This window comes from Ipomoea triloba, chromosome 3, assembly GCF_003576645.1.
Source record: "Ipomoea triloba cultivar NCNSP0323 chromosome 3, ASM357664v1".
NCBI classification, from domain to species: domain Eukaryota; kingdom Viridiplantae; phylum Streptophyta; class Magnoliopsida; order Solanales; family Convolvulaceae; genus Ipomoea; species Ipomoea triloba.
This window is the reverse complement of record NC_044918.1, coordinates 19984063-19997235: the sequence shown is the minus strand read 5'-3', so window position 1 is coordinate 19997235 and position 13173 is coordinate 19984063. Positions and strand designations below refer to the sequence as shown.

The 13173-nt window shown below is 35.5% G+C and overlaps 2 protein-coding genes across 4 annotated transcripts in view; both read right to left on the bottom strand.

Moving 5' to 3' along the window:
• The window catches only part of LOC116012663 (protein SIEVE ELEMENT OCCLUSION B-like), a 37315-nt gene that overhangs the window by 5847 nt on the left and 18295 nt on the right, over positions 1 to 13173 (bottom strand). The window lies entirely within an intron of this gene.
• Positions 9302 to 13173, bottom strand: part of LOC116012664 (protein SIEVE ELEMENT OCCLUSION B-like) — a 29873-nt gene continuing 26001 nt past the window's right edge. For 2 of the 3 annotated variants that reach the window (XM_031252291.1, XM_031252293.1), the window contains exon 7: positions 9302 to 10074. In XM_031252291.1, the coding sequence (XP_031108151.1) occupies positions 9403 to 10074 (672 nt within the window). In that variant the 3' untranslated portion in view covers positions 9302 to 9402. The remainder of the gene's footprint in view (positions 10075 to 13173) is intronic. The other variant, XM_031252295.1, reaches the window with a different exon arrangement.

Here is a 13173-nt window from a genome sequence, read left to right as displayed (position 1 = left end):
TAATAATATCTCGTACTCAAAATATTCAACTACCACGAATATGATAAAAATGAATACAAGTAGTACGAGAATATTCAAAAGATGCCTGGAATAAATACAAGCTGACCTCAAAATATTTGATAAAAATAGTACCCAAGAGCTTCGGCAAATCCACGACAAAGTTGCGCCAAATATGAAGAAGAAAGAAAATAGATGATTTTTCTTCTTCCTTGGAACTCTTGCTGCCGAAAGAAAAATTAGAGGAAGAAAGTGGGTTTCCTCTTCTGCCTTATGCTTCTGCCGAAAAATGGAATGAATGGGAAAACAAAAAATTCACTTTTTCCTTCTCACAACTGCCTTAATGGAATGGGAATAATGCATATATCAAGGAAATTGGTTTCCTTGTCTTCACATGCTGACAAAGTGTGCTGCCAACCACTTCCCTTTTCCTTCCACTACAATTTGTATTTTTGTTATTTTATTTATTCCTTTTCACATAGGAGGGACCCAACAAATCGCACTGGTAAATCTGAGCCTAGGCAGTCTTGAAATTGGCCAAGCCAATGCAGTGAAAAGTAATCAAGATGACATGAATGAAATCATAGCAGCAGCAGTGAACTCGTATAAAGGGAAAAGAATTGAAAACACAAACAAGATGGATGACATGAGTGAGATCATAGCAGCAGCAGTAAACTCATATAATGGGAGAAAATTTGGAAATCCAAACAAAGGAGCAAAGTGCACCTTCTGTGGCATGAATGGCCACACAATTGACAAGTGTTTCAAGAAACACGGCTACCCTCCGGGCTGGGTACCGGGATACAAATCAAAAGGGAAACAGACAGCCTCTTCGAACCATTCCTCAACTGGAACAGAGTCTTCTGATTCAACCGCAGATCAATTGGAGAGGTTGATTACTATTCTGCAAAATCAAAGGGGTCAGTCCTCGAGTAATAAGACATCAGCTGCTGTTTCCTTAATTCCGCGATTCAGCGAGGAAGACTCATCGAATGAAGGCAAGTCTTCTCCTATTACTCATGTCAATTCCATTTTAATGTCACATTCTACTTGGATTCTTGACTCAGTTCGGACTGCTCAAGGGGCTGAAGTGAGCCTCCCCACTGGAAAATCAATCCCCGTTGAACACATAGGAAGTGTTAAACTGAATGAGAAACTTTGGTTGAAGGATGTTCTCCACATCCCATCCTTCAAGTTCAATTTGATTTCAGTAAGTAAGCTTCTGCAAGATACAAGTTGTAATCTAATCTTTACCCCCGGGCAATGCTTGATTCAGGACACTCTTGGGAAGGCAGTTGGTTCGGCTAAGGAAACAGATGGACTCTATCTGATGAAAGAACTACCAAGGAAGCAGAATGTAGTTCACAGTAGTATAATGCCCCATTGTAATATTGGTGAAATCTGGCACCAAAGACTAGGGCATTTTCCTATCAATAAACTCCATTTTTTGGGTGATTTTAAAATTTCTACAAATAAAGAATTTGTTTGTGATGCATGCAATCTTGCTAAACACAAAAGGTCCCCGTTTCCCCTAAGTGTCACAACTTCAAAAGCAGTTTTTGATTTGATACATATTGACATTTGGGGACCATTCCCGGTTTGCTCGTTACAGGGGCAGCAGTACTTCCTAACCTTAGTCGATGATTACTCCTGCTTCACTTGGGTACATCTGATGAGAAATAAAAGTGAAGCTAGACAGTTCATAGTGAGGTTCCATGCAATGGTCTTAACTCAATTTAGAGCATCCATAAAGATCATTCGAACAGACAATGGGGTTGAATTCAAGATGGTTGATTTCTTTGTTGAAAAAGGGATCATTCACCAATGTTCTTGTGCCTACACACCATAACAAAATGCCGTCGTGGAACGCAAACATCAACACATACTTAACGTGGCAAGGTCTATCCGATTTCAGGCCTCGCTACCTCTTGAATTCTGGGGTAGTGTGTGATGCATGCAGTATATCTCATAAACAGACTACCATCCCCAGTTATTGAGCTCTCTAATCCATACTATAGGTTGTATGGTACACAGCCGGATTTAATGAACCTCAAGGTTTTCGGATGTCTCTGTTATGCAACAAATCTATCGCATTCCAGAAACAAAATGGCACAACGTAGCAGAAGGTGTATATTTGTTGGGATTCCAGCTCATACGAAAGGTTATCTGATGTATGATTTAAATGAAGAGGTAATCTTTATATCCAGAGATGTGAGGTTTTTTGAGTCACATTTCCCTTTTTCAGGCAGGGATATTCCTAAGCGTTCAACAACCGACCCTTCTCTCCCAATTGTCTCCATCGACACTCCAGTACAGTATGAGCCCAGCAGATTAGATGATATTCCTACAGTGAATGATAACCCTGAGGTGAATATTCCCAATGATCCTCCATCCAATGGAACTGCAGAACTTGGTAGTGCATCACCCCACTGGACGCATAGCACCAGTGATGACACCTCTCAAACAATTGAGCAGCATGAATTTATCCCAGATGAGCAGAATGAAAGTAGTGCTCCTGCCATATACCCGCGACGGTCCGATAGACAGAGACGTGCCCCCAGCAGATTACAAGACTACCTTTGTGATGCGGTAGTCAGCAGAGGTTCCTCTCCTCACCATCTATCTAAGGTTATAGCCTTTGAAGCTTTGTCTCCGTTACACAAATCTTTCTCCATGGCCGTGACATCTATAGATGAACCAAAAAGTTACAGTCAAGCAATCAAACACCACCATTGGAAGGAGGCCATGGATGCAGAAATACGAGCTCTGCAGACAACCAAGACTTGGGAATTGACTACTCTACCTGCGGGAAAAACACCAATTGGGTGTAAATGGGTATATAAAGTCAAGTTAAAGGCAGATGGCACAGTTGAAAGATACAAGGCACGTCTGGTCGCGAAGGGCTATACGCAGCAGTTGGGAGTTGATTACATCGAAACTTTCTCTCCGGTTGCGAGAATCACGACTATCCGGACTTTCCTTGCCACAGCAGCTTCTAGAGGTTGGCACATTCATCAACTGGACATAAACAATGCCTTTTTACATGGTGATCTCACAGAGGAAGTCTATATGCAACTGCCTCCCGGGTTTCAAAGTGAAACGCCGAATCAAGTATGCCGACTGCTTCGTTCCTTATACGGTCTCAAACAAGCGAGTCGTCAATGGAATGCTAAACTGAGTTCTGCACTTTCTAGCATGGGGTACCTACAATCCAAAGCTGATCCATCATTGTTCACAAAAGGCCAAGACAGTGGTTTTATCGCAGTGCTTGTTTATGTCGACGATATATTGGTCACAAGCCCCAACATGGTTTTGATAACAGAACTTAAAAGGTTCCTGGATGAAGCTTTCAAAATAAAAGACTTGGGAACACTTGGTTTTTTTCTCGGTATAGAAGCAAAAGTGGATGAATCGGGTCTGAATCTATGTCAAAGGAAATATGCACTTGACATCCTATCAGAAGCAGGGTTTCTTGAAAGCAAACCAGTAAACACACCGATGGTTCCCGGCTATCACCTTAATCATGTTGATGGTAAAGCACTCATTGATGTTAGTGGGTATAGAAGACTTGTTGGCAGATTGTTGTATCTCATTGCCATAAGACCGGATATCTCTTACGCCGTCCAACAGCTGAGCCAATTCATAGATGCACCTACCGACAAACATTTGTGCGCTGCTCACAGGGTGCTTCGCTACATCAAAAATGCTCCTGGACAGGGACTGTTCTATCCCAAAAATGGCACCTTGCAGCTGAATGTGTTCTCAGACTCGGACTGGGCTGCATGCACAGAAACACGACGATCCATAACCGGCTATTGCATATTCCTTGGCTCAGCCCTTATATCTTGGAAGTCCAAGAAACAAGCAACGGTATCTAGGTCCTCCTCAGAAGCGGAATACCGAGCACTTGCTTCCTCTGTTTGTGAAGTACAATGGTTAACATTTCTATTGGCTGACTTACAAGTATCCATGGATAAGCCAGCAGTGGTGTTTTGTGATAACAAGTCCGCAATAGCCATGGCAGAGAACCAAGTGTTCCACGAACGAACGAAACATATCGAAATAGATTGTCATCTCGTTCGGGAAAAGGTATCAAGCGGACTGATTAAGCTCCTGCCGGTCTCATCTGCAAACCAAGTAGCAGATGGTTTCACAAAGCCTCTACCTATCACATTGTTCAGGATTTTTCACTCTAAGTTGGGCATTCAGAACCTGCACGCGCCACCTTATGGGGGGGGGTGTTAGAGGGTATACGCACAACTGAAAGGGATTGAAGGGGCTTTGTAGTCTTTACACATTGTTTTGGTGGTTACAACCGCTTTCCCGCTTCCCCTCTATATATATTTACATTCCCGCTCATTTCCTTGTAAGCTTGACAATACAGATGAATGAATGAACTCACTTACCCTTAATCTTTCTCAACCTTCATATCTTCTGACAGAAACATCAGCCAGAAGAAACTATAAAGCATGTAAGATGAATGAATAATGAAATTAATTACCTCTTTTATTGTTTAGATTGTTCCATGCTGAAGAGCATCATATCCCATCATATCCCCATGAATTAATAATTGAACAATTAAATATAAAAATATGTTTGAGAAGTGCATATATATTTGGGTGACAATTATGCATGGGATATCGGGTTTGAGGAGAGAGGGAGTAATAAGGAGCGATACTGCGATAGGGATTTGGGTTTACAAATTACGTAGGAAATGTTTTGGAGAGTAGGTGTGGTTTGTGGGGTAGAGAAATAAGTGAAAGACAGTTTACAGATTATAGTATTAGCACTTTATGTGATTCTGTCGGAATAATGTTTAAAATCTGCGTGTTTTGCAATTATTGTTGGGGTTACGTTGGATAGTCCAACACAGTCATTCAAAATTTAATTAAATTAATAATTATAAAAATTATATATTACATAAAAAAAATTATGTTACATATTTAATTTTTTTAATAAGAAAAACATTAAAACAAAAAATAAAAAACAATAAAAAAGTCATTTAATTTTTTTAAACCCATAATTATTTGGTGCCTTTTGCTATATGCCACGACCATAATACCAAAAAAAAAAAAAAAAAATTACAGTGATCGCCAACTAGCAGCTACTTTGAAGCGCCAAGCGAGTGTATTTCGAAAATGTGCAGGTTGGGCGGCTTAGGCGTGTCTCCACACACCTTTTTTTTTTCCTCATGCAAAACACACATGTTTTTGTAGGAGAAAAAGTTTTAATAAAAATTCCCATCCTATTAGTTAAAAACTCCACCCTTGATTTTTAGTTTTAAAAAAACCTTCAAAAAATACTTGTGGGAATGCTCTTAAGAGTGTGTGAAACATCTCATCAATTAGCTAGAGAAAAATAATTAATTAAAAATTTATATACACATTTGAATAAATGGCAATAATAGAGATGTTGGTTAGGGGCGTGGCAATCATGTGGCACATCCCTATCCTCGCCCCCAATCACTTTCTCCTCCATTCTCATTACCCACCGGGGATGGGAAATAACTCCCCATCCCCATAGGGTTACTTGGGGGTGGGGATTCCCCAACCCCACTGATATTTTATAATTTTTAATGTTTCATTTTTTATTTGATTTGTGACATAGTCATAATTGATACATCATTCTCATTATTTATTTGTTTTTTTTAAAAAAAATGTTAATATTCTCACATATCCCGCACCATCTCATTTACACATTGTTTTTTTTTTTTTAATAATAGTATTCATTGTGAGATGAAAAAAAAAAACTACAACATTAATTAGAATATATATTGGGGGTGGGGGTGGGGGTGGGGTAGGTATTCCCCATCCCTACCGGAGAATGAAACTCTTCCTCATCACCATCTTCATTCTCCAAAATTTCTCCTCATCTCTATGCCGTTAGGATGGAGAATTGGAGTCCTTATCGAGGTTGAGTGTAATTGACATATACTGAACATATAAATAAGAGTTTTGTCTCCCTAACTTTATCTCATTTCTGAATACATTCATTATTTCTATTGGCTTAAAGTCCATCATTCCTTAGTTGTCATAGCTTGGTATCCTAATTTCATGAATTATATTCTATATATGAACAATGACTTTAAATCTTGGCTTTGTTTGGTACTTTTTCTTTTGTCCTTTTTTCTTGTTCAAGTTGCTTGTTACAGCTTCATTCTTGTAAAATACTCCTTGAATACCAAGACGTATAGAAAGTGAGGGTTGTAGCTCATCAGCTTGAATTGTTCCATCTTTTTCCCCCTTAACATTTGTCTGTCTTTGTTGCTTTTTGTCCAGTGAATTGAAACCACCAAATTAAATTTGGGCCATTCCTCTCCTAGAAATTCTAATTCAAATATTATATACTAGCTTTAAACATGTTTGAAGTACATATCAATTTAATTGACAAATAATATATGCCTAATCGCATAAAATAGTATTACCACCTTTACAATTCAAATTAATTAACTCAAACTAGCCCAGGTATGGCTTGCCTAAACACCAATGAAATGATGAGTGATTTGTTTGGTAAAATAATTAGCCTATTAGCCAATTTCGGTTTATTTGACAATTATTAGTTATTTGATTGATTAAAAATCAATATAAGTGTTTGATTAATCAACTTTTTTTTTTGAAATGATGGTTAATCAACTTTTTTTGTAACTTCAAAATGCTAAAATTCAAAAAGTTGCTCAAAACAATGAATAGGAATCAATTGATCTTGGTGGGGCTTAAACCCACGACTTTCGGCTCATAAGACTAACACTCTAACCAGCTGAGTTACAAGATCTATATATTATATTTGTTGATAAATATATTTATTTTATGATTGTCAATGATGCATTTTATATTTTCAAATTTTCATATAATTTCTCTTTACAAACAATTTCAAATACATATCTTTTAGTAAATTTAATCAATGTTTATCAAATTATTGCCTATTTAGTTATACAATATATTTTCACTATCTTCATTACTATTTTTTTTTAAAAAAATCTCTCAAACACTTACGGTTGTCACTAGTAAAATTAAGGCTAATTTATAAATAAAAAGTTTAATATAACTAAACAATCACTCATTAGATATCGCCCACTTTTTGAAATATTAATACATATTCAAGTTTCTTCAAATTCAATTTGTGCATCTATCAAGATACAAGAAATGTGAATTCTTTTTATTCTTGACCTAATAATAGTTAATACTAACTTATATAAGTCAACTACCATGTAGTGTGATGGCATTCCGATTATCATTCAAAATGAGGTTCCGGTTACCACTTTCCATTTCAAATGGAGTATGAACTTCGGTGGTTGGGACTTAGATTCTTTAGACTGAGAATGTTTGAGAAAATATAGAATATATAAAATAGTAAATGATTTAAAATTTTCATCTAAGATTAATCATTCTTACCTTTGGGCTTGTATGTACTTAAAAAAAAAAAAAGTATAATCATAGATTTTCAAAAATTAGTAAAGAAGTTAGGATTATTTGAAAGGAAAAGTTTGATACTATTTTTTAAAAAAATCTAATTTCTGGTAGCTTGATCATAAATTATAGTTGTGAAATAGGAACAGAAAATCATGTAAAAAGTGTTGTTTCATAAAGTTACATAAATAAATCCTTGTTATTGCTCTATGGCATAAAAGTTGGGCTTCCTTTTTTATTTTGGAGATTATTTATAAGGTGTATGTTTAAAGTTCCATTGTAGGCTTAGACTTATTGATTTGTCATTTAAAGCCATTGGAATATGGACTACTCAATTACTGTCTTTGGCTAAGGTTAATGAAAATGGAGTGGCAGACGTGTCAACTCCGAGAACTTAGTAATCGTAGATAGTATTAAAGATAAGGAGTTGGTCAGGTAAAATATTAGCATTTTGCTAATAGTTTCGAATCCTTACTTAAGGCATGCTTATAAGAATTTTAAAGATCATACAGGATACATGGAACTAATTATGTGACTATATTGTACGTACATACATTTTGTCACTTCTATGTAATATGGATGGTTTCTCATATGGTTATGCGCATATTTATTTAAGAAACATCCTTTAGATTGGACCAAGAATAAACGTAGGGTTTATTCGTAAAGAATTTGAGTTTGAAATCAAATGCATGTGATGCATCGTTGGTATTACTCACACTTTAATTTAGAGGACATACCACTATGATTCATGTTTTTGATTTTTTAAATGAAGGTTGTGCCAATGCTTGCACCAAATGGAAAATTGTAACATTTTCCATTAATATTGTACAAATCAGGCGGTGTAAGTTTATAAGGCCAAATTTAGCCATTGTGGCAGTAGTTGGTTTTTGATAACTGATTACAAATCAAGAATAAACATAAGGTTTATTCATTAAGTTTTATACCATGTAAGGTACTTAGAGAACAAATTACATTGCAATCATAAGTGGATACTACTCACTTTAAGAGGAACTATCTCTATGGTTCATGTTTCTTTTGTTTCTTTGAGTTTGCACCAAGTGGAGAATGTAACATTTTCCATTAAGTGTCACTATTAAGTGGTGCAAATCAATTGGCCATTTATGGCCATTATGTAGTGGTATTAAAACAGAAGTAATGGTTTCCGTTACTTAGCCTATAATGATGGCACTTAGGCTATTTAAGCAATGGTCCTCCCACTGCTCCTGGTACAGCGACACAGACTACACCATCTAGTTGCCCAGGAGCCAAGTGGTAGACAAAACACTCTAATATTCCTCACAATTCTTCAAGCAATGCTACGGATATGACAACTATGGCTGGAGGTACATGATCCTATTAGCTTCCGCAATGAGGTTAGATTATTACAACCGATTGTATATTTATTCTAACAGGCAAGTCATTCTTGGCTACCTAACAACACTTCTGTCTTCATGCAATGCTGCCTCGATCTCTTTGTATTACACTCAATTGGTACAATCTCTTGTTATTCACAAGCTCTATTTATACATATATAGCCTCACCCAAAAGTGGATTAGACTAACTAGTCACCATTACATGTTCTTCCATATCTTAATTTCCCATTTTGATCCGACATTCTCATATATTCAAAAGAATATACGCCTTTTTTTTTAATCCCTTTTATGGGTGGATATGTGAGTTGATTTATAAACTAGCAATTAAAAATAGGTGAAATAGGGTAATTAAAAATAATAATCGAAATTCGCAATTCTTAATTGGAGTAAATATCTGTTTATATTAATTACATAGAGTATTTATTATGTGATGTATTAGCTGGCTATTTACCACTTTTATAATTTAGCAATTAGCATGAACATAAGGTCTAAAAACAAACATCAAATTTTTTGAGTACTACAATCTAACATCAAATTTAAAATGGCAATAAAATTAAACTGAAATAAACACACACACACATATATAATTACACACGAGAATTGAAAACAAAACACACCATCTAGTACTAATCTTCGTCAGAGTCGGACTCAACGTCATGACCATGACAACATGTAAAGGTAACAAATTTATGCATTCGGTAAGAACACTCGGGGCATTTCTCATTCTCTGGAATTTTGCTCAAGGTAGTTGAATATTCAAGAGCACAACAAGAATGACTTTTTAAGGAAGAAGAAGTAAGCATCTCATGGTGGTCTTTGAATGCCTCATCAAAACCTTTGGTGGCTATGTTTTCCTTCCAAATCTCATACTCATTTATAACTTGCAGTATTTTAGCTCCATGCCCACATACAACCATCTTCTTCCCTTTACTTAGCACGGCCCATCCTTCAATTCTTGTATTCTTACCTTCATAGGCCAACAATTTCTTGAGTCCTTGCAAAATTTCATCATTGCACTCTTCACCAAACTGATTAATTGCGTCCAAATAATGGATTCTTGACAAAAACATGCTTCGAAGACGAGTCCAAAACCACCATACCAAGAAGGATTCATTCAATACATAATGACTCAATTTTTCTTTATCAATGATCGTTCTTATCAACTTATTTTTACCAACGTAGGCCAACATTACATTCAATTGGATTTTGGAAGCAAACTCACTTACCTTGGTAGTGAATTCTCGAACCCAGTTAATATCATTTCCTCCGTATAAGAAAATATGATCTTCTGTGCCAAACTGTAGACATTAAAGAACATATATAATTGCTAAACAATTTGTAAAAGAAATAAGAGGCCGTAGGCATGTAGTGTATAGTATAATTTATAAGAGGTTGAAGCTAGAAGTCATACCCAATGTTGTATCTCATAATTACTAAGATAAACATTGCGACCATGTGTTCCTACCACAAGGTCGAGGCTGCAATTTGGTTCTTGTTGCCACATAAATTTTTCCCTTTCCTTGTTATACGGAGTGGATTGTTCTATCTGATTATAAATGAAAATATGAAAATTAATGTTATAAAATGCCAAAGTTTTGAAAAAAAAACAATACTTGTTTGGAGGGAGTGGGGGAGTGAATCTACAAATATATATATTTTTTATATCAATAACATAATTGTATTTTTTCTAAGAACATGATGACTTGGAAATAGATAAATGCATGAAAGAGATCATACCAAATTTTGTATCCTCTTTTCAATATTTAGTCCCCAAGCAACTATCTTGTCGTCAATGTCACCAACCAAAACACTTATCATATCATTGATTTCAGGTATCACACGATCGATGTTCGAAGTCCCTTTCTTCAACTCTTCTTTTACCAAAACAGTTATATTATATATTCCTTGAACTCCTAATGTATTTTCTTCAATATACGTAAAAGTCCATATATATATCATGTGCATTATATTTGGATGAACAATTCTTCCTTGCTGATCTAATGAAACAATGATTGGCTCCCCTCCCATCTGGAAGTCTGGAAAGAGTTGCTCTTTAACAAATGTAATGAATTGTGGTGAAATCATTTTTTGCAGCTTGTCCAACCAGTACAAGTAGGGCATCCTTCTTTTTAATCTTGCAAATTGTTTCTCATCCTCAGTAGTCCATGATGCATCATCATTCTGAGCGATTGGAATCCAAAGTAGTCTTGTATCCGCGCACACCGCAAACAAATCCAGAAAACGAATCATCAGATCAGAGATGTCAAGGCCTTGGGTAATTAGCAGGACAACTCTTGTGTTGTTCCAATCATTTAATCCCTAATATACATACATACCAAATATTCACACGTTACCAAGTATACTACGAAACATACACATTTTTATTTTTGCATTGCATGCTTTTCACCTTAGGCAATTGGCTGAAATAGTTCCCCTACAATTAAATATATATTGTTTAATGTTTAAAATCTCACCTTGTTTCTAAATCGCACCTCATCATCCTTGACATTAAACATTAACTTGAAAACTTCAGACTTACTAGAAGAATTGTAATATAAAGCACTCTTCAATGCTTCATACGATTCCTCAGCCCTCTTCTTTTCTGCATATATATGAAAAATAATCAATTTATATATTATATAGTTAATCCTCAATAAATAAATATGAACATATATATATGAGGGAGTGTATAAAATTAAACCAACCTAGTTCTGAGGAAAAAGTATGGCAGCAGTTGAAGAGGTTAGTTGTGCAACTTGATTTTGAGGAGAAGCACAATAATAAGCACCCACACTCCCTATAACACTTCTACCTATCCAATAGTTCGCAATTGGCAAGGCAGAGATTATTGACTTTGGCGTAGAGTAATTAGAAGGCCTCGATGTTTGTTTGAGCTCAACCACGCATTTAGTGAGTTGTAAAACAGAAGTGATGCAATCAACAACTGCTTTTTGGTTGAGCTTTTCCAACTTCTGAGGCATTGCCAGTCGGGAAACATGGCTGAGTTCTCCATAAACGATGGAGAAAGCTGAGAGCATCAACACCATCTTATCTTCCCAACAATAGGAACACAGTATTCTCAGCACATCAATAGTGGTGGAGTGTTCATTTTTGGCACTACTCTTCAAACCAGCTGAAGCTATCTGAAAACAGTATATATATATATATATATATAGTTAGACGTACTACTTAATTCTCAAGATCGATCAATATATTGCTCCATCTTCAATTCGCCATCAAATGATTTAGAAAGATTCATTAATCACACCTGAAATGAAAATTGTTTGATATGAGATGGAAGGTGTTCGTAATTGATGAGCTCTTCAACTTGATGCAACTTCTCCACCCCTGCTTCTTAACCAATACCCTCAACCCCCCAACACATTCAAAACAACATTTTAGTTAGTGTTTAGCTTCTACCGTTAATAAACAAATTAGAGTTTTTTCACCTTTTAATTCGTCTCAGGACTATAGGATCATTTTTACATTTGATCACTGACTATACATTTTTTCATATTCGATCTTACGACTTTCACACAAGTTGTGGGTTCAAAAGCGAAAAAATGAAAAACTCGAATAAAATACATAGAAAATTTTAACAATTAAATGATATAGAATCACCATAGCAATAAGAAAATTTATACTCAAAGGTGCAAAGTCTAACTAATTAAACTTAAATAGTTTTAACTTCCTAATACCAACAAATGATAAGTAGATTAACTTACCATCTTGACACTAAGAATGTTTTCTACCATGCTCAAAACGAAGTTGGTGTTGAACTTTCTACCGTCATAATTGTGAGTAGACAAGACATGCTCCTTGATTATGCTCTCATCGGGAACTTGACTTCTTGGTGATGAGAGTGTCATTGTTGGTTGTGGAATTATTCTGCTAGATAGCAATAGTGTTTGGTTGGCCATATTGAATTGGGAATTAGGGGGCCGGGGAAATAATGAGGACAATTTCTAGTATTAGTAGTGTTTGCTTATGTTTGGGGCAAGTGTTTGCTTATGTTTACTCACCACTAAATGATCACTTATATAATAGCATTTGAAGCTCAAATGAAGGGGAATCGAGATGTAAGAGAATCAAAAGATTAGATAAAAATATATTCTTATCCTTCAATGCACTCCAAGAATTATATTTATAAAGAAAAAGAGTTACATATACACATTTCTAAGACTTAAGAAACACATTATTATAAATTGTAACTTGTAAGTTGAGAATTTAATTCTATTTAGATCGATTTAGAATGTAAGAAAAAGAGTTACATATAGAGTTAGTAGTACTCAAAAAAAATAAAAAATTAAGATGACAATAGGATCGATTTAGATCAACGGTACATACATTCAAAACTAGACCATCATACCTTGTGTTGAAATTTTTTAACATTAACT